Source organism: Mauremys mutica, chromosome 19 (assembly GCF_020497125.1).
Source record: "Mauremys mutica isolate MM-2020 ecotype Southern chromosome 19, ASM2049712v1, whole genome shotgun sequence".
NCBI classification, from domain to species: domain Eukaryota; kingdom Metazoa; phylum Chordata; order Testudines; family Geoemydidae; genus Mauremys; species Mauremys mutica.
This window is the reverse complement of record NC_059090.1, coordinates 26,005,284-26,028,945: the sequence shown is the minus strand read 5'-3', so window position 1 is coordinate 26,028,945 and position 23,662 is coordinate 26,005,284. Positions and strand designations below refer to the sequence as shown.

General features: G+C 60.0%; 1 protein-coding gene across 1 annotated transcript in view; it reads left to right on the top strand.

Moving 5' to 3' along the window:
* DPH1 (diphthamide biosynthesis 1) overlaps positions 1 to 23,662 on the top strand; it is a 51,087-nt gene that overhangs the window by 20,112 nt on the left and 7,313 nt on the right. The window contains exons 4-8 of the mRNA XM_044993634.1: positions 5,581 to 5,702; positions 11,120 to 11,274; positions 16,503 to 16,624; positions 20,087 to 20,155; positions 22,268 to 22,424. Of these exons, the coding sequence (XP_044849569.1) occupies positions 5,581 to 5,702; positions 11,120 to 11,274; positions 16,503 to 16,624; positions 20,087 to 20,155; positions 22,268 to 22,424 (625 nt within the window). The remainder of the gene's footprint in view (positions 1 to 5,580; positions 5,703 to 11,119; positions 11,275 to 16,502; positions 16,625 to 20,086; positions 20,156 to 22,267; positions 22,425 to 23,662) is intronic.

Genomic DNA, 23,662 nt, shown 5'->3' with positions numbered 1-23,662 from the left:
GGCCATGTGTGTTAGTTCCCCAGAGCCCCCCCCCATGCTGTCGGCTCCTGCACCGGCCCTGCCTCAGGGGCTCTCGGTATTCGTCCTGGCCTGGCTTCCTGCATCCCCGTCCAGCTGCAGTGCTGGCTCGCTCTGCAGTGGCTGGGGCCAGTCGCTCTCACCCTACCTGGCACAGCACGGTGGCGTTAGTACATGGAGGGAGAGGCCCTGGGCGGCCACAAGGGGAGCAGGATGGACTCCAGGCCCCACCCCAGCCTGCAGTGCCCGGTCCCCCGTTTCTGGCCTTGTCCTCGGGAGCCCCAGGCCCCAGTCGCTCTCAACGCTATCTCCCAGCCTGCCTGAGCAGCAGAGCCCAGTGCCCCGATTAGCAGGAGTCACAGTGAAACGCGGAGCCGCTCGTGAGAGCTCAGCTCCAGCCGCCCTGGGCACCACCGGGAGAGACGTGCCAGGTGGAGGGTGTATGCTCACTGCGGGCTGCTGGGGGGCGGCGGAGGAGAGGGTGAGTAGGGATGGGGCAGCGGTGCCCTTGGCATGGGATGGGGAGCTCTAAACGGGTATCTGGAGCGAGTCTGCACTGGGGGGGCAGGAGGGTCCAGCCAGGCTGTCTGTTCTGGGGCCAGGGTTGGGCTGACTAATTTCTCGGCCCTGCTGTGTGGCCAACTTTCCAGCTGCGCACAACCGAACACCCCTGCCCTGCCGCTTCTCCAAGGCCCCTCTCTGCTCACTCCATCCCCCCACCGTCGTTCGCTCTCCCCACCCTCACTCTCTTGCTCATTGTTACCAGGCTGGGGAGGGTCTGGTTGAAAACCGGACACCTGGCAGCCCTAGCCAGGCCCGGCACAGGGCTGTGTTGTCCGAGTGGCCGCCAGCCCAGGACTCTGGGTATCTGTTGTGTGCCCTGGTTAAACCGCTTTTCAACCTGAGCGTGTTGGGTTGGGTGGCTGCTTCCTGGGTCTGCATGTTCACCCTGCTGCTCCCAGGAGTGCGCTGAAGCTCACCCGGCCATGCTTGCCCCCGGAGGGCACCCAGCCGCCATAAGCCAAGGGATCAGGAGCTGCTTTGGGGACTGGTGTGAAAAGCAGAACTGCAGTCAGAGCAGCCTGAGCGAGAGCAGCGGTGCCACGGCTAGTGGCCGGCCCTGTCCTAGTGCATGTAGCTCTGAGCTCCCTCTTCTCCTCTGCCTGGAAATCCGCCCGGCTGCCCTCTAGGCAGGGCGCTGGGCGGGCAGCAGCCCCTGAGTTGGGGTTGTGATGCACTCGCCCCCAGGCCGGTGTCGGAGGTACCTGGGGGCTGCTCGGGGCAGGTCTGTCTGTGCTGAATGGCCCTTGGGAGGAGATAGGGACTGAGCTGGAAGAGGAGAGAAATGCGCAGGCTGGGAGGTTTTCCACACTGAGCTGGAAGATGAATAACCTCCCCGAGTGTTCAATATTCATGAGCTCCCTGCTGAGTGGGTGGGAGAGGCTGTGCTGGGAGGGGGTGGGCTGTGCTGTATAATTCAGGGCACCGCTGCTGTTGTGGCCGGAGAGCAGCAGGCTCCTGGCAGGTGGGTTGATACTCAGTGGGGTGCCCTGGCCCACTGCCCTCAGCCCCAGGCCTGGCATAGAGCAGGTGGGGCTGGCGCCGGTCGCAGGGCGTGAGGTGGGTCTGCTCTGCACTGGGTCAGTTCAGGTGGTTTCCTTCCTCTGTAGCTGGATGAAAGGCTTGGGCAGGCGGTGGCAGCACCGCAGTGATTGAAACAGCCAGGGGAGCCTCTGGCCCTCGCCTGGGATCTGTCTTGGGAGATGGTTATTGCTCCAGCTGCCATCAGCTGTCCCCACGCCGCAGTCTCCATGCTGGGCCAGGGCACAGGCAGGAGCACGAGCATGGGGCTTGGGACCAGCAGGGTCCTGCTCCCCTCCCACTCTGAGCAGGGGTGGGCGAGGCTGGACTGTCCTTCCTCGCTGGGCCATGTGCCCCTCCTGCCGCTGCACCCCCAGCCCCATAGCCGTGTCCTGCTCCCAGGCTGGGGCAGTCGCAGAGCCGCGGCTCGGGGGGGCTGGGGACTCAGGGCAGGTCCCCGGCCTGCCCCCCACCCACTCCTCTGGGAGTCACAGAGCCGGGGGTGGGGGGGGGGCTGGGTACTCAGGGCAGGTCCCCAGCCTGCCCCCCACCCACTCCTCTGGGAGTCACAGAGCCGGGGGTGGGGGGGGGCTGGGTACTCAGGGCAGGTCCCCGGCCTGCTCCCCCCCCACTCCTCTGGGAGTCGCAGAGCGGGGGGGGGGGGGGCGGGGTACTAAGGGCCGGTCCCCCGCCTGCTCCCCCCCCCCCACTCCTCTGGGAGTCGCAGAGCCGGGGGGGGGGGCTGGGTACTCAGGGCAGGTCCCCGGCCTGCTCCCCCCCCACTCCTCTGGGAGTCGCAGAGCCGGGGGGGGGGGGGAGGCTGGGTACTCAGGGCAGGTCCCCAGCCTGCTCCCCTGCCCCCCCGTTGCTGTTTCACTTTCTTGCTCTGCACCCCCAGGGACTTTCTCTGGGGCTTGGGCCAATTTGCATACATTTTAATCTATAAAATATTAAGCAGAGCTGGCAGCCGCTCTGAGTCAGACCTCCCCATCCGGAATCTTAAGGAGATGAATAATTTCCCACTCTCTCCGCCCGTCCAAGAAGTGGAGTCTGATTCATGTTAATTTCATCCCCACTTATTAGAGGAGGGGCTACGAGTCCGGATTGGCTGGGGGTCGAGAGCCGCGTTCTGGAATCTCTGAGGCTCCCCTGGAGTCAGGGGCAGCCGTTTGCTGGGTGCCCCTCGCCCGGCACCCCTTCTGCGCGCTGTGGGGGAGGGTGGCAGTTGTCACCCTGTGTCTGGAAGGCCGCAGTCCCCTTGCTGCGGGAGCTGGAACTTTCAGGGCAGAGGAGCGTGACACTGTGTGTCATTGTCCTTTTACAGACTGGTTTGAGGGTCGCTAGCACCCGCCAGGCCATTCTGGGCCCGGGGCTGCAGCGTGCCAGCCAGCAGAAGTGGCGCCTCCATCAGCACAGGAACTGGGGGGTTCCCTGCAGAAGGTTGTTTGTCCCCCGGGCAGGAGGAGGGGCTGCCCCACGCCTGGGGGCTGCTGCGTGTGCAGGGAAGGTCTTGCTGAAGACACGATCCCTTTCCCTGCCCCGGCGCTGACGGATGCTATTGAGCTGTTAACATTCAGCACGCGCTGCGATTTCTCCCCCCCGCCATCTGGCCGGATCTGCCCACAGTTTCTATTCTCGAGTGGTACGGAGCTTCCTGCCCCGCTCTCCAGGCGGCATTCGCAGTGTGGCATCGTGCTGGGGGCCCTGCCCGAGCAGCCTGGGAGCCAGTCCCTGTGTGAGTTTGATCGGGGTCATCAGTGAGTTGCTTTGCCCCAGAGAGCTGGGCGCTCAGGATCCGACAGCCCCCAGGCCGTGGTCTGTGGGTTGGAATGAGACAGCGAGAGGCACCACTGGCCTGTCACGGCATCCTCCTCAGCCTCCTGGGGCTGGGTGACTTGGAGACTGCACCACCGCTGCCTGCAGGGGTCCTGGGAACGGCCCAAAGGGCTGGGCTGGGCTGTCGGGCCTTCCCCTCGGCCGCTGCTGGACTCAGCGTGGGCTGGTCCTGCCTGAGAGGGGGTCCCACTGGAGCGTGGGGTCTCGGCCATGTCAGGAAGCACCGCAGCTGGCTCCCTAAGCAGAGCCGCCCGGGAGCTGCGCAGACTGAGCCCCTCGCTGTGAGATGGGCCCTCCCGATCCGTCTCCTTGCCCAGCACCGGCAGCTGGGCCAGCCCGCTGTGCTGGCAGTGAGGCCAGCCCGTGGGGGAGGCCAGGCTGGAGGAGGTGGTGCAGTGAGATAGGAGGAGAGCCGCTCCTGCAAGTGCTCAGTGAAACCTGATGTAAATAAGGAATTAGCATATGGTTTAACCAGCCCCTCCAGGCGGGGGCTTTGTCATTACAATACCTGCTTTCCTAATTAAAATACCACAGCAGCTCCCCGGGCATGCGGCCAAGCTAATAATCCCTGGACTGGTGCAATAAAATACCTACAGAGGTGGCGTCTTTAAATCACAGACCAGCCTCTGCCTCTGGCACCAGGCCTGTCACAAGCCGCCCCACCCTGGCCTCGTGGGTGCCAGCCGGATGGCTGCTCTTCCTGGCTCTGCTCCGGCTGTGTGGGACTGGGAGCTGGGCACGCTTTTCCTCCGCTGAGGCTCGTTCCAGGAGCAGAAGGCAAGCGCTGACAGGGAGCTGTGTGACTCACAGTTCTCTCCAGGTGCCACCTAAGCAGCAGATGCTCCTCTAATGGGCCAGTGCTTCATGTGGGCCAGTGCCTGGGACCCTCTCTGCGAGTGGAGAGGGCCCCAGTCTGCTCCCCACAGACACAAGAGTGAGGTGCCATTGGCATGCTGGATGCAGGGGACACGGGGAGCCTTGGGTATGCAGGCTGAGCAGGGATGGCGTTCAGACCCTTCCAGCAGTGCCAGGCGTGGGGTGGGCACAGTTGACAGGAGCCATGCAGAGGTGAAGCCAGCGCTGCTCCCTCAAACACATGGGCTTGATCAAATCTGAGCCCCTGCTCCAAGTGGGGCTGTGGCCTGGCTGGGGAGCTGGCGGGACGGGATAGAGGGGGCCAGGGCTGGGATCCTGGAAGCAGCTCTCCCACATGAATGGAGGTCTGTCACTTTCCACTCGGGCTCACCCTGGCTGCTGCTTGGCTCGTGCTGCGTTTGTTCCAGGAGGCTTGGCGTCCCCAGGATATGCTGGCGGGAGACTGACAGTGCCTCGCCTCTCCTCTCCCCGTCCTGGTATGTTGGGAAGCTGGCAGCGTAATATCTGATGAGCAGATAATCCTCTGAATTGCAAACAGCTTTACCCAATTGAAGGGGTGGATTACCTCTCTCCAGTGTAATGGTGGTGCCATCTCGAGGAGTACCCGCTGCCTGTCCTGGTCCCCTGTGGGGCAGGCTTGCAGCGGCTGCAATCCATGGCAGGACGTGGGAGCCTGGCGCTTGCCCCTGCCCTGCTGTGCTGCCCTGCACGGGGATCGGAGGCAGCAGTGCCGGTCAGGGAATGGCCATGGGGAGACGCTCACCTGGAGCAGGCTCTGCTGGGCTCCGACGTGCCTTAGCACCTGACCCCAGCTCCCCCCGTGTGAGCCCTTCCCCGTCCTGCTGCCAGGAGCCCAGCACTGGGGTCGGGGAGGCCCCTTTCTCACCCTGCTGTTGTGAGCTCCTTGGCTCAGGGCTGAGGGGAGAGGGTCCCCGTGCCCTGGGGGGAGGGGTCCTCATGCCAAGCCGGGGCAGTGGAGTTAACGGACAGGCCATGGAACACGTTCGTGGTTTCCTGTGGCTCGCTGAGGCCGGGTCTGCAGTCAGACTAGGCTGAAAACGAGCCTTCAGCCAGGCAGGTATCACCCCAGCCCTGAGGCAAGTGCATGAGGGTTTGGCCCTGGCCACCAAGCAGCCTGTTTTTCACGCACGCACACACCCACCCACCCTCCGGACTCATGTGGCGGCACAGCCCCAGGCCTCCTGGTGCATCTCTCCCTACCACTAGCCCAGCGCTGGCCTCATGCTGCCCCTCCTGCTCTCCCCACAGGTTCACTGGTGCCGAGGTGGTGGTGATGGGAGACGTGACGTACGGCGCGTGCTGTGTGGATGACTACACTGCCAGGGCCCTCGGGGCGGACTTCATGGTGCACTACGGACACAGCTGCCTGGGTACGTACCCTGCCAGCAGAGCCCTGGCTCCATTCAAAGGGGGTTCTGGGGTGTCTTGGTGCTGATGCCCTGGGGTGTTCTGGGTCAGGATCAGTACACAGGGAAAAGCCAGTGTAAAACAGGCCAACCCTCCCGCTCACTGAACTCCAGTCCCCAGGCTGATCCCCCTCCAAACCCCAGTCCCCAGGCTGATCCCTGCCAGCCCTGACCCCCAGGCCCAGGCTCCCCTGCCCCGAACCCATGACCTGGCGAGCCCCCGAGCCCAGGCGTGGCCGTGCCCAGGCAGCAGTCTCAGAGCTGAGTGTCATTGGCTGCAGTCTGTCGATGTGGCAGCTGCAGGCCGTGAAGGGTTGAGGCCTGTGTAGCAGCTGATGTCAGCGGTGAGGGGCTCTCTGCAGCGGGCGGAGAGGTGTGAGCTGCGATGGGGCTGGGGGATCTTGGAAAGCAAAATGGATTAGTCAGAGATCTGGCGGGTGGCTGCTGCACTGGGTGAGGCAGGCACTAGCCGTGGGGGTGGGCTGTGCAGCTGGGAGAGGTTGAGGGAAGGGCAGTGTGCTGAAGATGGCGCTGGGTAGGAGGAGTGGGAGCAGAAGAGTGGCAGCTTTGGGCAGGGGGTGGCAGGGGCGGTTGATGCTGGCAGAGCCCCGGCATTGTGTGTGGGGAGCTCTGAGCCCCGGGCAGAACCCATCCCATCTCAGCGACATGCCAAGCGCCCTCGCAGGGCGGCAGGGAACTGCAGACGGGCCCCAGTCCCCGGCTTAGTGGTGAGTCCATAATCTCCTGAAGAGGGAATCTCTCTGCTCTGGCCCAGGGCGGCTTTGATGTCTGTTTGGCCAAGCTCCCTGTTCACTGGCCGCAGTTCAGGCTGCATGGGAGGATGCTCCCTGCTGCTCTCCACTGCCCCTGCTCTGTGGCTGGGGCCCTCTGGCTCAGAGGCTGTGCCGATGCTCGGCAGAGCCAGGCCATGGAGGGCCTGGCAGGGAGCAGAGCCCTGCAAGTGCGGCACTGGCAATGGCGTGTCTCAGGTTCTCTCTCCAGCCCTGCGCTGCAGCAGCCGGGCTGCTGTGTCCAGGAGGCGTTAAGACAGTGAGGGGTTTGTCCTAGCGTGTGCCGCAGCATCCGTGTGGCCGAGCATCGGGGTGCTGGCTCCCCAGCAGCCGCCCAGGGACGAGACATCATCCCTGCTGCGCCCGCAGGCCACCTGGGTTGGGGAGCTTGGAGGGGCTTGGTCGCCCGCCTCACCCACTCCTGAGCCTTAGGAGAGGTGAATGGCAGCCTGGATTCCCTGGGCGCCTCCGGAGCCCCAGCCAGCCCAGCCCGCTCAGCCCTGTCTGGCCTTGCCAATGGCAGCAAACCCTGCTGTGCACGGGGAGCCCAGCCTTGCAGGAGCCGAGCTCTCTCCCATGGGCACTGGGCTGTGGTGCCCGCCAGGAGGCTGCGCTGTGCCCTTGGGGGCACTCGGCCAGCTTGTGAGCTCCCTCGGGCCATGTATTGAGCTGGGGCTCCCGCTTGCTGCCCGACAGGCAGGCGCTGCCCAGCCACGCTGCAAGCAGCACCGTGTGCTCCAGGGGCTGGTGGAGGGGCCCGAACCAGCTGGGCGCGCCGAGGGGAGGAGCTCCCAGCTGGAAAACACTGGTCCCATTCACAGAGAGACATTTGCTGTAGCCTCTTCTGGACCTGGATCAGCACCAGCTGGAGGCCCGAGCTGGGAGAGTGGCTGTGCCCCCCAGTGGGATCCAAACGCCTCCCAGGGGAGGGAGAGAGGGGGTCACGCCTCCCTCCTGGGCTGCGGCCCTCCATGGCGCAGCATTGGCCAGTCTGTCCCCCTCCCCCCCGTTGCTGGCCTCGTGCTCCCTGCTCACGGTGGCCTTTGCCTCTCCGGCGCCTGGCTTCCGTGGTGCAGTGCCCAGTCTGGGACCGACCAGCCCCCTCCTGCTGCCGCCATTAACCGTGGTCCTGGTGAGGGGGCTGCGTGCTCCAGGGAGCCCCCGGCGTGATGGTGTTACAGCCCACCCACCAGTCACAGGGTCTCGGCACAGGATCCAAGCCAGCCCTGCAGCGCTGTTCCCTGCTGCATGTGCCGGACACATGGGCCTGGGCGGGTCCTTTACACACTGAATGCCCAGGCCTGGGGTGGGGGCTTCGTGGCAGGCGAAGGAAGCCCGTGGGCAGCCCTCCCCTGTCCCCGAGGGGCCGTGTTAGGCACCCTGGGCTCTCCAGCTGCTGCTCAGAAAACGCCCTCTCGCCTCCTGCCTGCAGGGAAGGGGGAGCTTCCCTGCACCTAAGCAGGGCCCTGCCCCGCTCCTGGGGCACCTTGTGCTTCGGTGTGTTCAGGCTCCAGAACAGTGAGCCCACCGGGCCTGCAGCGCCTCGGCCCAGGACAGGGACGGGGATGGGGGTGGAAACTCGCCGCGGCCTGACCCTGGTGCTCCCGCCCCCTTCCCTGCACGGCTGGATGCATTGATCAGTGACCCCCCTGGCCCGGCAGGCAGGTCGGTGCTCTCCCCATGGGATGGGGGGGAGGGCCGGGGCCAGGATTAGAACCCAGGAGTCCTGAGTCCCCGTCATGTGCCCGTTCTCCACTGGTAGGGGAGGCTCCCCGTGCAGCGGGGCTCTGAGGCTGCAAAGCTCCTTACCCCAGCCCCTCAGGCCCAAGTGCTGGGGAGGGGAGTGGAGCCGGAGCCGGAGCAGGAGCAGGAGGGAGGTGCTGAGTGAGGCCATGGGGAGCAGAAGAGGTGGGTCTGGCTGGGGCTCCCCTGCCCTGGTCTGGTGGCTGGGGGGGCCGTGAGGGCTGGTTTAAAGGGCAGGCGAGGAGCAGCTCTGCGCTCCCTAGGCAGAAGGGTACTCTGGATTCAGTTGCCATGGAAACTGCGCTGCTGTCCCAGATGCTGCTAACTTTGAAGTCCACCCAGGGTGGAATCAGCCCAAAAATAACAATGAGACACTTTGGGTTTTAAGGTGGCTCTGTGGAATTGTTGCCCCGGGTAACGGAGGGCAGGGCAAGCCTGGGGTGGACGAAGCCCAGCTGCAGGAGGCCACCTCCTGGCTCGGGGTGGGTGGGCTCTGCTGCCCTTACCCCACTGAGACTGGCCTGGGGGCTGACTGTGTCTCTGCTGCTGTGGCCAGAGCGTGTCTGCCTGCCCGGCGGCTGCTGTGTGACCCAGGGGCCCTGCTTGACCACAAAGCGCTCGCAGGACACACTCCCTGGGCGTGTACAGTGGACAGCAGAGCACCCCCACCTGCCACGCACTCCAGCATCGGTCACCCACGACCCTTCCTGTGTGCCCTTGGCATCAGCGGGCATGGGGGGAGGGCTGTCTGCGCTTTCCAGAGGCTCAGGCACCGGACCGTGGGAGCTGGGGTCTGGCTGAGTCGGTGCTGACTCCTCTGGCTCCCTGGGTCCAGCTCCCTCGCTCTGCAGTCCAGTCCCCACCTATGGGAGTTCATGCAGGACAGCCCAGGCACCCCACCCAGAGTGGGTCCTCCATCTGTGTCTGCATCATGGGCCCCAGATGGGGTAGCCTCCCTGAGAGGTGAATTTACAGGGCATAGAAATGACTTTTAATAATCACGTTTCTTATAGAATATTGCAGGGTTGGAAAGGGAGGATCCCAACCCACGTCCGGGGGAGTGACCGCAGCGATCAATGTCCATCACTGCAGTATAGGAGCGAGGGTCAGGGGGAGATGGCGTCAATAGCCTGGGGACGTAAAAACTCCTGGTCTGTCCCGGCTGTTAGATTAATGAATGGCGAGAAGAGACGCACTCGGGAGCAGGAGCTCACATGACGCTGCCGCCTGCCTGAAGGGACCCCCAGCTTGGCCCATTTTGGGGACCAGAGTAAAATCCCTCCGGGGGCGTCTCTCCTTAGCATCTCCCCAGGCACATGGGTGGGAGCTGCTTTATGCACTGGGCTTTCCTGGTGAAGGTCCCCAGCCCTTTCAGGGAAATGCAGCCACTGCTGGAGGGGAGCACTTCCTGGGCAAGCAGCTCAGCACAAGAGCTGAAGGGAAGGGACTGACTAACACTCTGCCTGATCCGGCCGGGGCAGGGGGCTGTGCCAGTGCCCGCACATGTACCAGACATGGCCACGAGTTGGGGCCTTTACAGCCTCTCTGAAAGGCAGCGCCTCCACCTGGGCCACTGAGGTCACTCTGATGCAGAGGGGATCACCCTCTGCTGAGCTACCAGCCAAATAGTGACCCAGCCTGGCCCTGCTCCAAGCTTGAGGCCTATGGTGTTCGGAGCCGGGTAGCCACGGGCACTGGGTCTCCCACAGTGGCTCACGTGGTGCAGGCCTGCGCCATGCCCATGGCGGGATTCCCCAGGAGCCTGAGGCGGGTGTGGCGGGTTTACAGGGAAACCAGAGGGGTATGTACTGCACCCACTGTGAAGCTGTGGCACGGGGGCGTCAGGCCCCAGCGGGGCGGACGGGGCAGGCACTGCAAGGCAGTGGTTTGGTCCCAGCGAGGAGCCAGTGGGGCTGGCTCTGTGCAGTGGCTGCTGGCCATGCACCCTGTGGTGCCTTCCCCGTTGGTTTGCTGGCTGATGCCCTGGCTGTTCTGAGCAGAGCTCCTGTGCCCGTAGCAGGCTGGTGACCCTCCCCTGCCTTGGTTACAGCGAGATCTCCCTGCCCTTTGTGCCATGCCCCCTGCTCTGTGAGGAACAAGAGCACATCTCTCTCTGTGGTCCTGCAGCCCCTCCACAGCCCCCACCCTCCCGGAGGGAGTAACTTGGCACTTAATTGTGCTCAGGTGAATGGCACTGAAGTGGGCAGTGAGCGCGGAGCTGTGGGTCGATGCGGACCCCGTGTTCTTTAATTTATTCGCTTAATCGTGGTGACATGGGCTCCTTAGCATGGAGGGTAATTAGATTTGTGTTCATCGATTCCCTGGGTGGCCGTTACCCAGAGAGAAATGACCGAGTGCTGCTTTCCTCTGCCTGCCGCGCCTCAGCTCCCAGCGCTGTCCCAGCTGCGTGCTACACGCCTTGACCTGGCCACGATGGGCTGGCGCTGCCATGCCGAGGGACTCACGCACCATCTCCTGGCTAGCTCCGCGCCTGAGCCTGGGAGCCCTGCCTGCCTGCGACACGTTCCTCAGTGTAAAGAGATGACACGAAACAGCACTGGGCAGCGAGCTGGGAGCCTCTGAAAATGGGGGCGGGGCTGCCTGGTGGCTTCTGCAAGCCAGTGCAGTGCTGCTGAGTGGGGCCGGCCCCTCTCCTTACGTAATGGCTGCACTCAGACGGTTCAGCAGCTGGGCTCGAGCTCCTCTCTGGCTGCTTCCCCAGCCGGTGCCTGTGCGTGGGCTGGGAGGTGCTGCAGTAGGGATGCTCCACTGGCCCTGTGCCTCGGCTCCTGGCCGGCAGGGCTGGGGCAGCCAGCTGAGCTCACACCTCTCTCCCCTTGGCCCTAGTTCCCATCGACGCAACGCAGGGGGTGAAGATGCTCTATGTGTTTGTGGATATCAAGATCGACACGTCCCACTTCGTGGAGACCATCCACTTCAACTTCCCCAAGGGCTCCTGCCTGGCTCTCGTCAGCACCATCCAGTTCGTCTCCGCTCTGCAGGTGAGACAGCCGTGGGGCCGGGCTGGCTGCTGGACCTGGGGCCTCACACGGGTAACACTGGGGGGCTCTTTCATTCCCGCGACCAGCTGCCTCCCAATGCCTACGAGTGCAGATAAGCAACAACTTCCCGGAGCCAGCGCCTGGAGGCTTCCAGGTCACCTGCTCCCTTGCTGGGCCCTCCGCAGGGAGCCCAGGCCAGAAGCTATTGGAGCAGCGCCTGTCGTACCTGCGGCGCAAACCCTGGGCTCCCAGGGCTAACGGGACTGGGTGGGTTTAATAAGGAGCATAGCAGGGACTGCGAACGTCCCGTAATCGACAGCTCACTCACACTCCTCTCCTTGGCAGTCCTGGAGGCCAAATTTAGGCTGCTAGGGAAGAGACTGAAATCCAGGACCTCTATTGTGGCATTCTCAGAAATGCTCCCAGTTCCACGCGCAGGGCCGGGTAGGCAGGCAGAGCTTCAGAGTGTCAATGCGGGGATGAGACGATGGTGTAGAGAGGAGGGGTTCACATTCATTAGGGACTGGGGAAACTTTTGGGATGGGAGGAGCCTATACAGGAGAGATGGACTCCACCTAAACCAAAGTGGAACCAAACTGCTGGCACTGAGCATTAAAAAGGTTGTGGGGCAGTTTTTAAACTAGGAAATGGGGGAAAGCCGACTGCTGCAGAGGAGCACGTGGATCGGACACAGACTTCTCTTAGGGGAGAGTCTAATGATAGAGAATCTCCAGGTTATAGTCGGGAGCAGAGGATCGAAGAGGATAATGTAAGGGCCGGATCAGACGAGAAACATTCACATAAAGAATCGAACACATCAGAAAAGGGCAGACAATTAAAAAGTGACAAAGTACACAAATGCTAGAAGTCTAAATAAGAAGCTGGGTGAACTAGAAGCCTCGTGATAAAGGAGGATATTGATATAACAGGTATCACAGAAACCTGGTGGACTGAGGACAATCAATGGGACACAATCATTCCGGGGTATAAAATATATCAGAAGGACAGAACAGGTCGTGCAGGGAGCGGAGTGGCACTATATGTGAAAGAAAACGTAGAATCAAATGAAGTAAAAATTTTAAGTGAATCCACATGTTCCATAGGATCTCTATGGATAGTACTTTCATGCTCTAATAAGAATATAACATTAGGGATCTATTATCAACCACCTGACCAGGACAGTGATAGTGATGATGAAATGCTAAGGGAAATTAGAGAGGCTTTCAAAATAAAGAACTCAGTAACAGTGAGGGATTTCAATTATCCCCATATTGACTGGGAACATGTCACCTCAGGACGAAATGCAGAGACAAAATTTCTCAATACTTTAAATGACTGCTTCTTGGAGCAGCTGGTACGGGAACCCACAAGGGGAGAGGTAATTCTTGATTTAGTCCTGAGTGGAGCACAGGAGCTGGTCCAAGAGGTAACTATAACAGGACCGCTTGGAAATAGTGACCATAATATAACAACATTTAATATCCCTGTGGTGGGAAGAACATCTCAACAGCCCAACACTGTGGCTCAAATTAAGAAACACAGTTAAAGAACTAAAAAAGAGCCACCATGGCTTAACAACCCTGTAAAAGAAGCAGTGAGAGATAAAAAGACTTCCTTTAAAAAGTGGAAGTCAAATCCTAGCGAGGTAAATAGAAAGGAGCATAAACACTGCCAAATAAAGTGTAAAAATGTATTAAGAAAAGCCAAAGAGGAGTTTGAAGAACGGCTAGCCAAAAACTCAAAAGGTAATAAGAAAATGTTTTTTTAAGTACATCAGAAGCAGGACGCCTGCTAAACAACCAGTGGGGCCCCTGGATGATTGAGATACAAAAGGAGCGCTTAAAGACGACAAAGTCATTGCGGAGAAACTAAACAAATTCTTTCTTTCAGTCTTCACGGCTGAGGATGTTAGGGAGATTCCCAAACCTGAGCTGGTTTTTGTAGGTGACAGATCTGAGGAACTGTCACAGATTGAAGTGTCACTAGAGGAGGTTTTGGAATTAATTGATAAACTCAACATTAACAAGTCACTGGGACCGGATGGCATTCACCCAAGAGTTCTGAAAGAACTCAAATGTGAAATTGCAGAACTATTAACTAGGGTTTGTAACCTGTCCTTTAAATCGGCTTCTGCACCCAACGACTGGAAGATAGCTAATGTAACGCCAAAAGGGCTCTAGAGGTGATCCCAGCAATTACAGACCGGTAAGTCTAACGTTGGTACCGGGCAAATTAGTCGAAACAATAGTAAAGAATAAAATTGTCAGACACATAGAGGAACATAAATTGTTGGGCAAAAGTCAACATGGTTTCTGTAAAGGGAAATCGTGTCTTACTAATCTATTAGAGTTCTTTGAAGGGGTCAACAAACATGTGGATAAGGGGGATCCGGTGGACATAGTGTACTTAGATTTCCAGAAAGCCTTTGACAAGGTCCCTCACCAAAGGCTCTTACGTAAATTAAGCTGTCATGGGATAAAAGGGAAGGTCCTTTCATGGATTGAGAACTGGTTAAAAGACAGGGAACAAAGGGTAGGAATTAATGGTAAATTCTCAGAATGGAGAGGGGTAACTAGTGGTGTTCCCCAAGGGTCAGTCCTAGGACCAATCCTATTCAATTTATTCATAAATGATCTGGAGAAAGGGGTAAACAGTGAGGTGGCAAAGTTTGCAGATGATACTAAACTGCTCAAGATAGTTAAGACCAAGCAGACTGTGAAGAACTTAAAAAAGATCTCACAAAACTAAGTGATTGGGCAACAAAATGGCAAATGAAATGTAATGTGGATAAATTTAAAGTAATGCACATTGGAAAAAATAACCCCAACAATACATACAATATGATGGGGGCTAATTTAGCTACAACAAATCAGGAAAAAGATCTTGGCGTCATTGTGGACAGTTCTCTGAAGATGTCCACACAGTGTGCAGCAGCAGTCAAAAAAACAAACAGGATGTTAGGAATCATTAAAAAGGGGATAGAGAATAAGACAGAGAATATATTATTGCCCTTATATAAATCCATGGTACGCCCACATCTCGAATACTGTTTACAGATGTGGTCGCCTCATCTCAAAAAAGATCTACTGGCACTAGAAAAGGTTCAGAGAAGGGCAACTAAAATTATTAGGGATCCCATATGAGGAGAGATTAAAGAGGCTAGGACTCTTCAGCTTGGAAAAGAGGAGACTAAGGGGGGATATGATAGAGGGGTTGGGGGTGGTGATGAAGGAGTCAACAGAGGGCTGGGTGTGTATGAGGGAGGTACAGGGCTCAGGGCAGGGGCCTGGGTCTGTGTGTGTGTGTGTGTGTGTGTGGTCAGGGCTCAGGGCAGAGGGCTGGGGCCATGTGAGGGGGGTGCAGGTGTCAGGGCTGGGGGGCGGGGTATGTGTGGGGAATCATGAGTGATGTGGAGAAAGTAGATAAGGAAAAGTTATTTACTTATTCCCATAATACAAGAACTAGGGGCCACCAAATGAAATGCATGGGCAGCAGGTTTAAAACAAATAAAAGGAAGTTCTTCTTCACGCAGCGCACAGTCAACTTGTGGAACTCCTTACCTGAGGCGGTTGTGAAGGCTGGGACTATAACGGGGTTTAAAAGAGAACTGGATAAATTCATGGTGGCTAAGTCCATAAATGGCTATTAGCCAGGATGGGTAAGAATGGTGTCCCTAGCCTCTGTTCGTCAGAGGATGGAGATGGATGGCAGGAGAGAGATCACTTGATCATTGCCTGTTAGGTTCACTCCCTCTGGGGCACCTGGCATTGGCCACTGTCGGTAGACAGGTACTGGGCTAGCTGGACCTTTGGTCTGACTCAGTGTGGCTGTTCTTATGTTATCAAGATCCATGTTCAGCCTGGAAATCGGGCAGTTGCGGTAGCCTCCACGCCTGGGTGCTGCAGTGTCAGGGGGGGGGATACGCTACCCTGTCCTGGGGCTGGGGCTCATGGGCGCGGTGCCAGGGTGAAGGAAGGGGAAGGGGAAGAACTTCCTTTTCTGAAAGCATTTCACTCTGAAGGGCCCTAAAACAGTTCCAGGTGTGTGAAGACCCAGCACTCCCTCCCTGCTGGGCTGCTGCGGAGTACAACCCTGCATGTGCTCGGGCAGGGCAGGGTGCCTGCCAGAGCCTGAGGGGGGGTGCTGTGCAGGGTGCACACCTGTTGGGGGGATGCTGTGCAAGGTGCACACCTGTCGGGGGGGTGCTGTGCAGGGTGCACACCTGTCGGGGGGGTGCTGTGCAGGGTGCACACCTGTCGGGGGGGTGCTGTGCAGGGTGCACACCTGTCGGGGGGGTGCTGTGCAGGGTGCACACCTGTCGGAGGGGCTGTGCAAGGTGCACACCTGTCAGGGGTGCTGTGCAGGGTGCACACCTGTCGGGGGAGGGGCTGTGCAGGGTGCACACCTGCGTGTCTAATGGTGTCTCTCTTTCCAGCCTCAGCGACTGCTCAGAGCCGCTAGTTCCCCTCTAATGAGTAGCTGCAATAATTTTCTCCTGCCATAATGTTGATCAAGTGCTTTGTAATAACTCTGATCAATGTTTCATGGCCATGCGCCCCCCCGTCCCAGGGGAGCCGGCCCTGTAAATGTCAGGGCAGGCAGCAGAGCACTTGGCATTTTGCTGCGATGCTGGTAGTGGCAGGGGAAGCTCCGGCAGCCGCTGGCAGGTCTGGCTGCGGATTAGCTGCTCCTGGTGAATGGCCGGCTCAGCAGGACGGGAGAGATGAATGAGCCTCTTGAGCCGTGTCTGTCTAAACATGGGGTCATTGAAGCGTTAAACATTTTCTCTTGTATTTTAATTGATGCGTCTGTTAGCGGCTTCCAGCATCTGGCTCACATTCCCTCGCCGAGACAGGGCCAGTTCACTCGGCCAGGCGAGTTCTCGCTGCTCCAGCCGGCCCCAGCCCTGCCTGGAGACCTCGCCTCTGCCATGCACCCGCCTCCATGCCAGGGCCCCTCGGCTGACCCCTGGCGGAGCCTGCTGCTGGGGGCTGGCAGAGGCCCAGGCGTTTGGGCCAGGGACACAGAGTCTGAGGGCGGAGGTGTGACGAGGCGGCCTGGGAACGCCCTGTGCAATCAGTCAGGGGCTGTATTCCAAGCACACACCGCTGCGCCGCTCCATCCCTCTCCACCTCCCTCAGCCTCTGGGGCAGTTTGTTCTCAGCCCAGCCCACCCTGAAGCCCCGTCCTCCATGTTTGGTCTCTGACCCCTTGTCTCTTCCCCACAGGCAGCCTCCCAGGTGCTGCGCTCTGAATACAAAGTCAGCATCCCGCAGTGCAAGCCACTCTCACCAGGCGAGATCCTGGGCTGCACGTCTCCCCGGCTGGGGCCGGACACAGATGCCGTTGTGTAAGTACCAGGGTTCCTCGCAAACACTTCAACGATGGGTATTTTTAAGTCCTCTAGTTCAGGCGATACAAAACCTGTGCGTGGAGCAGGCCTCTTCCCCCATTTGTACAGCCCCATGCGTGTCCAGGGAGCTATGGAAACCTCGGAGGAGCCTGGGATTCCCTGCGCTGCAGGGTGCCGGGGGGAGTGGGAACCTGGCAGAGGTGGGTCCCTGTGCTCCAGACCTGGGGGAGACAGGACCCACCTGGCAGGCTCTGCACAGAGTGGCTTGTGCTTGTAGCGCAGAAGGAATAATTGAGTCGTAGATCAGACTAGATAGTAGATGGAAAGGCGGGCAGATAATTGGAGAAGACGAATGGCCGGGCCCCAACATCACAGCACCATTAATTTTATTTAAGGACAGCAAATTAGAGGGAGCACTTCGCTTCCTATCACCTAATTATTTTAGGTAATGGAAATGCTTAATGTACTGTGAATACAGTGAGCTGCAGAATAAATAAATAAACGACCCCACCCAGAGGGAGCCCAGGCAGAGCTGCGCTGGCTGTGCCCTCAGTGGCAGTCCGTGTGTGGGGCAGGCGACCCACAACTCATGCTGCCCCTTGAGCCTGCCTGGGAGCTTGCAGTGGGACGGGGTGGTGCCCACCCCCTCGGGTTAGCATGCACAGTGACTGAACGGCCTGCGTCGGGATCGCTGGCCCATTGTGCTGGGGGGGTGGGGGGTGACTCTTGGGGTGTAACGGGGGGCACGTTCCCGGAGGCCAGCTTGGCGTGTCTCACCTCAGCCCACAGGGGGATGCTGGCCTGTCAGTGCACGGTGCATGGGATCCTGGTGACAGCGCAGGGCTGTGGGGAGGGGAGGACCCCTCACACACACCCCGTCCTTCCACACTGCTCTCTGGCAGGAGCCCACGCTGGGCCTGCTGCTTCCCTGCTCAAGTTCACCTCTAGCGGGCCCCAGCCTCCCTTCCTCCTGCCCGGCCTGGCCCGGCCTTGGCTCCAGACTCCGCTCTGCGCTGCCCCTCTCTCCCCAGAGCCTCGGGAGCGCCTGATGCCCGTGCTTGGATCTAGTGCCTCAGAGCCGCCATGGAGCCATTAGATGTTTTCTCCAGGCCTCCTGTGACTGAGTGACAGGCCCCTCCGGCTCGCTGTGCTGAGCTGCAGCTGCCCTGACTCCGGGCTGGCATGGCACTGGGCACATTGCACCAGGGTGGCACAGCGGGGGCTGCTCTGGTGGGTTCTGTAGACACACAGCATGGTGAGAGGCACACAGGAACTGCCAGCGCCGCCCAGGGGGGCTTCCTTTAGCACAGTCACCGGCTGCAAAGGAGGCAACAAGAACCAACACCCGCCCCAGGGAACAACTGAAGAGTGGCGAGGCCACAGGGTCTGGGGGGGACACGCGTGATTGGCTTCATTTCCTGAAGAGGGGCTTGGCCTTGGAAAGTCTGGGGCACGCAGCTTAGACAATGGGCATCTCAGGCCCTGGCTCGAGGGGTTGGAGCTGTCCAGTAAATCCTCATTCTGCCTAAAGGAACTAGCCATGGAAATGCCTGATTCCTACTGCACTCCTACGGAGCTCCTGCCCCCAGTCATGTCTTGTGGCAGTGAGTTCTGCAGGCTAATCGTGGGTTTCCTTCCATCAGTATTAAATGTGTTGCCTTCCAATTTCCTGCCCGCCCACCTTTTCAGGGAGGGGGATTCAGGCTCCACACCATGTTCATGTAGACTAGGGCTTTTCAAGGCCAACCCCCTTCCCTGGCCCTGCCCTCTCCTAGTGCTGGAGAGAAACTCCAGCGGGTGCAGCTTGTGGGCTCTTGTTCCATTGCAGATGTGGGAGTCCAGCTGCTGCAGGTGAGTCCCAGCTGTGGCACTGGCTGTTGTACCTGTGCGACTCCACAGGCTCCTGTCTGAGTTGTTATTTTCTTATTTAGCCCCGTCTCGGGGGCTAACTTTTCCAGACAAATTAGCTTTGATCTTCCAAAATGTCATTCTCCAATTAAGGGCAAAATCTAGTCAAGTTTTACGTCTGAATTCATTTTCCAAGCCCTCACTCCATTAGGGCAGCTGAATGAAAGGCTTTGAAATGTAATTGCTGACTTGAAATCCGATTAGAAATGGAAGCAGAAATGTCTCTAACCAGCTGTAGCTACTGAGCAGCTCTGAGGCTGCACATTGACTCACCCTCTCTGCCCCAGTCCAGCAGCAGGAATCCATTTTTGGGTGGAGAATGGACGCCTCTCCTGGCTCCGGCAGGGGGTGCTCCCCCAGGCAGTGGTGGTGGCGGCGTGCGCTGGCTGGGGGGCGGGGAGAGCCCCAGGTGGTGGGAATGGAAATTGCATTGTTTAAAATACGCTCCTGACTCATTTCCCTACCTGTGGTACCCAGGAGACGGGTCAGTGCCCAGGGCTGCAGTCTCACTTGTGCCCAGGTGCCACTGCATCAGTGGGCCCAGCAGGGGCACATCCTGGAGTGCCCAGGAGGCTGCTGGGTGTACGGGGCGGGCAGCTTAGCATGGCTGGGTTCTGTTCCATATGGAGGCCTGGTCTACACTTAAAACTTAGGTCAACATAGCTACATCACTCGGCTGTGAAGAATCCACACCCCGAGGACCTAAGCCCCAGTGTGGACACGTCCAGTGAGCTGGCTGCCAGCGCTCGGAAAGGGGGTGTTCCTACAGCGACGGAAAACCCCCTGCCATTGGTTTAGGCTGTGTCTACACTCCGGGCTTACAGCACCAGCTATGCTGGCCTGGCCCCTGGAACCTAGCTATGGGCTGGGCCAGGAGTGGTGAGGAGGGCCAGCCCCATCGCTGTGCAAAGCCTTTAACTCAGGGACCCCAGAGCTCGTCCCCCAGGCAGGCTCCCAGAGCCACGTCCTTGTGTTCTTTCACTGTCTGCATGTGATGCTGTTAAAGGAAAGGAGGCAGCAGAGATCTTCCTGCCTGCCGCTAGCAGCCGAGTGCGTTCAACCCATGAAGGCTCACGTGATGCTCCTCAGCCTGCTCATGCCAGGGCTGTTTGAGCTCCACGGATAAGTCAGACCAAACGAGGGTGACCTGCCCTGCTGTGTGAGTGCAGTATGCGCGCCAGGCAGAGCGGTCCCATCCCCTCGCCAGTGCGTGCGCGGGGGGAGCTTTCTCTGACTGTTTGCCAGCGTGAGCTGGTTCTCCCCTGCCCACTGGCGCTGACTGGTCCCCATGTGGCCTCTCAGGCTTTGTTTGCAAGTCCCAGAGTGCAGGGCTGCTTGAACCCAGCCCTTAGTCAGTTGCTTCGCCTGCTCTGTGCCTGTTGTGCTCAGTGTGGGTCCTACACCCAGCGCTGAGATGCAGCAGCAGCAGCAGCCACCAGGCAGTCAGAATGGGCCTGAACCAAACGTCCCCAGCTCTGGGACTGAGCTCTGGAGTCAGCTGGCTCCTGAGCAGTGTGGCAGCGTCCCTGAGCTCTTCTCTGCCTGCTACAGGTACCTGGGAGATGGGCGCTTCCACCTGGAATCTGTCATGATTGCCAACCCCGGAGTTCCCGCCTACAGGTACTGGAGCCAGCCAGGCTGCAGGGGTCACCAACATTCACACTGTAGGGTTGAGCCGTACTGGGGGCATTGCTGGGGAGTGGATATGGGATTTCCTAGCATGGGCATAGTCAGACTGTCTGTGGATACCTCCCCTCCCATTTCTGGCTGGGCATCCCGCCTCTCCTTCCCCGACTGTCGCTCAGACCCGGCTCCCCTCCCATTGGCTTTTGCCTGGCCCCCCTTTGTCCCCCCGTGGGAGCCCATGGCAGGGATGCTGGGAAGTGTTTAATGTTTGTTTAGCTTCTTAATACAATTTGCTGCCAGAGCCGGGGTGGGGAAGCCGGCAGCCAGCGCTCTGCAAACCACTGCTCCGCAGTGCAGCGTGGCCGGGCGAGGAGAGACGCGGTGAGGTCAAAACTTGTCTGCCAAGAGCAGAGCCTGTTCATGGGCTTCTCAGGCTCTGTCTCCACTACAGATTATGTTGTATAAACCCCCCCCCCCGCCCCCGAGCGACATACAGTACACTGACATGAGCGCTTGTGTGCACCGTGTGATGCCAGCAGGGGAGCTCCCGCCAGCACAGCTGCCGCTCGCGGGGGTGGTTTTATTATGCCAACGGGACACAGAGCGTCGGCATAGAGCGTCTTCACCAGACGTGCTGCAGCGGCCAGCTGTACCAGCCCAGCCGTGCCGCTGCTGCACTGGACAGGCAGACATGGCCTTAGTCAACTGTTGCTCCTGGAGCAGAACCAGGCCCCGGGCCTTCACCCTGCAGGTCCCAGCAGCACGGTCTGGCCTCCTACAGGGTGTTGGGCACTCAGGCAGACTTGGCTGGCAGGGAGTCATGTGGGGGAGCCGCCTCGGAGCAATCGCAAGCAGATCCAGGGCTGAGGGAGAGGTGCAGAGGGGAGTCGGGCTGGATGAGATGAACACCAGCCATTTACTCGGGCTGAATATAAACATTTTGACAAGTACCTGTGAAAGCTGTTTGAGGTGCAGCCATTAAACTCCCCGGCTGCTGCAGGCAGAGGCCATAAAATGTGATGATGAGGCTGCTGAAAGCAGATGAAATATCAGGAGCGAAAGCCTGGCCCATTTTGTGAAATCTGAATTTCTTAGTAGGTCGTTTGTTACTAACGGGAGACGCACGTCAGGTTTATGGGGCTGGGGAAGCTGCTGCAGCCCAAGTGGGATTTGATTAAAATTCTCTTCGTCAAACAAAGCAACAAATCAAAGATTTCTTCATAATTGATGAGGGGGAAGAATGACAGAGCAGGAGGAGAGCGAGTGGCCTGGCCTGTGTGCATTGCAGCCTTCGGCAGGGCTGAAGCCAGGGCCCGAGCCAAGGCGAGCCGGATCTCTGTTCACACATGCCCTGCTCTGCCCTGCATTGGGAGTTGACCAGAGGGCCACGGGTCACTGGCTGGGAACGTTCTCTAGTGACCCATTCCCACAGCGTCTGGGCTCATTCCCCCTCTAATGCGGGTGGTAGGAAGGGCTCAGTCTTACACCACCGGGCCTGCTGGGTCTAATGAACCGTCCAGGCAGGCTCCTGTACCTGGGCCGGGCCAGAGGGTACCTCCCCCAGACGGTCCTCGCCTGGCAGGGAGAGGCTGGCACTGACAGATCAGCCGGAGGTGGCTGCCTCAGGGCGGGGGACACCAGGAGAGCAGAGAGCCCTGGCCTTGCCCCACCTGGCTTCTCCGGCCAGGAGCCGAGTCGGAGGAGCTGTCCGTGCCTCCTGGAGGGGAGAGGGGGGTTTGGCAGGCCTGTGGGTCTGTGCTGCCCGCCCGGGGTGTGGAGGAGGGGCAGTTAGCCGGTAACCCTCCCCTCCCAGCATGCGGTCAGAGGGGGGCCCAGCGGCCTGTGGCTGACAGGAGGGGCAGTGGTTTGGAGCTGCCTGCAGAGCCATGAGGGAACCGGTGCTTCTGTCCAGGACCCTCCCTGCCGGAACAGGGGGTCAGCCCCCCTCCTGCCCTCCCTGCGGGGAGAGAGAGCCCCCCCCCCCCGAATGTTGTGTCAGTTGTGGGCAGCTGCGAGTGCAGCGCCTGAAGGTCTAACGCCAGGGAGGGGCTGAACTGCTGGGCACTGCCAGCCGTGCCTGCTCTCAGCTCTCTGTCTTCTGAGCAGGTACGACCCCTACAGCAAAGTGTTCTCCAGGGAGCACTACGCCCACGAGCGCATGCAGCACGCCCGGCAGGAGGCCATCCGCACCGCCGCCCGCGCCCAGAGCTGGGGACTCATTCTCGGGACCCTGGGGCGCCAGGGCTCCACCTCCATCTTGCAGGTACCTCCAGAGATGTGTCTGACCCGCAGCTGGCTTGGCTTGGGGATCAGACTCCCCCCAGCCCTGCTCTGTGGAGCCAGATCCCCCAAAGGGCTCGGTTAAGCTTCACTGCGCCCCAGGAGCAGGAAAGAGAAACTGGCTTTTTCTCAGAATCCATCCCCCCTTCCGGGATCAGCTGCTGCCCCCTCTTCCCTGCCGTCCAGGAGCCATCTCTGCCCCACTCAGGACCACGTGTTGGGGTCTGCAGCACTCCCCCCCGAGCCCCGCTGCTGTCCTGGCACTTGCCCGGTTGTGCCTCCCGCGTGGCTGGCTGCATGGATGAGCGGCTGCCCATCATCCCTCTGGCCTCACCGTGCAGTGGGGCAGGGAGGGGATCCCGCCTGGCCAGTGACTTGCCTCGTGGCCCTGGCTCATGCCCGTTGATCGCCATCGACCAGGATTTCTACAGCTCGGGAGCAGAGCTGGCAGGACAATTAGCAGGAGATGAGAGGGAGCCAGTGCCGAGGCCTCATTAAACGGGCCCCTCGCAGGAGAGAGCCGGCCCCGCGAGCCCCACGCTGGCCACACAGCAATTAATTCTCAGCTATTTTTAGTTTAGTGACGTGAACTCGGGATTGGTTTTGCTTCCCCTGTCCTGGCCCAGTGCCAAGGGCCAGGCAGGGCTGGGGCTCTGCAGTGCTGCATCCTTGCTGAGTTCAGGGCATGGCAGCAGCTCCCTGAGGCTGGGACTCCACCTCCTGCCCCATCCTGGCCTCATCCATTTCCCACTGGCCCTTTCCCGACGCATCCCAGGGCTAGCGCAGGGACAGCACGTAGCTGCTCCACAGCTGGCTAAGGCCACAGGGACGTGATGGGAGAGAGGCACCTGCTGCATCCCTGGGTGCCCCCGCCCCACATCCCACCGTGCAGCCTGGGATCACGCCCAGAGCGCCCCCCCATACACTGGAGACAAGTTGGGGGGTTCACTCAAGTCCAAGTCACAAAACCGCCCCCAGCTTGGCACAGCACAGCGAGCAGGCAGCTCTTGGGCCGGGGTCGGGGGGGAGAGGCTGCAGGGCTAGAATAACGCAGGGCTGACATGGGGGCTGCTCTGGGTCAGGGAGGGCAGGGGTCAGAGGGGAGGTGCATCAGACTGGGGGGGCTGCTCTGGGTTGGGGGGCAGGGCCCAGGGCTGCTCTGGGGGCTCCTGTGGGTCAGGGAGGGCCCAGGGCTGCGGTATGGGGGCTGCTCTGGGTCAG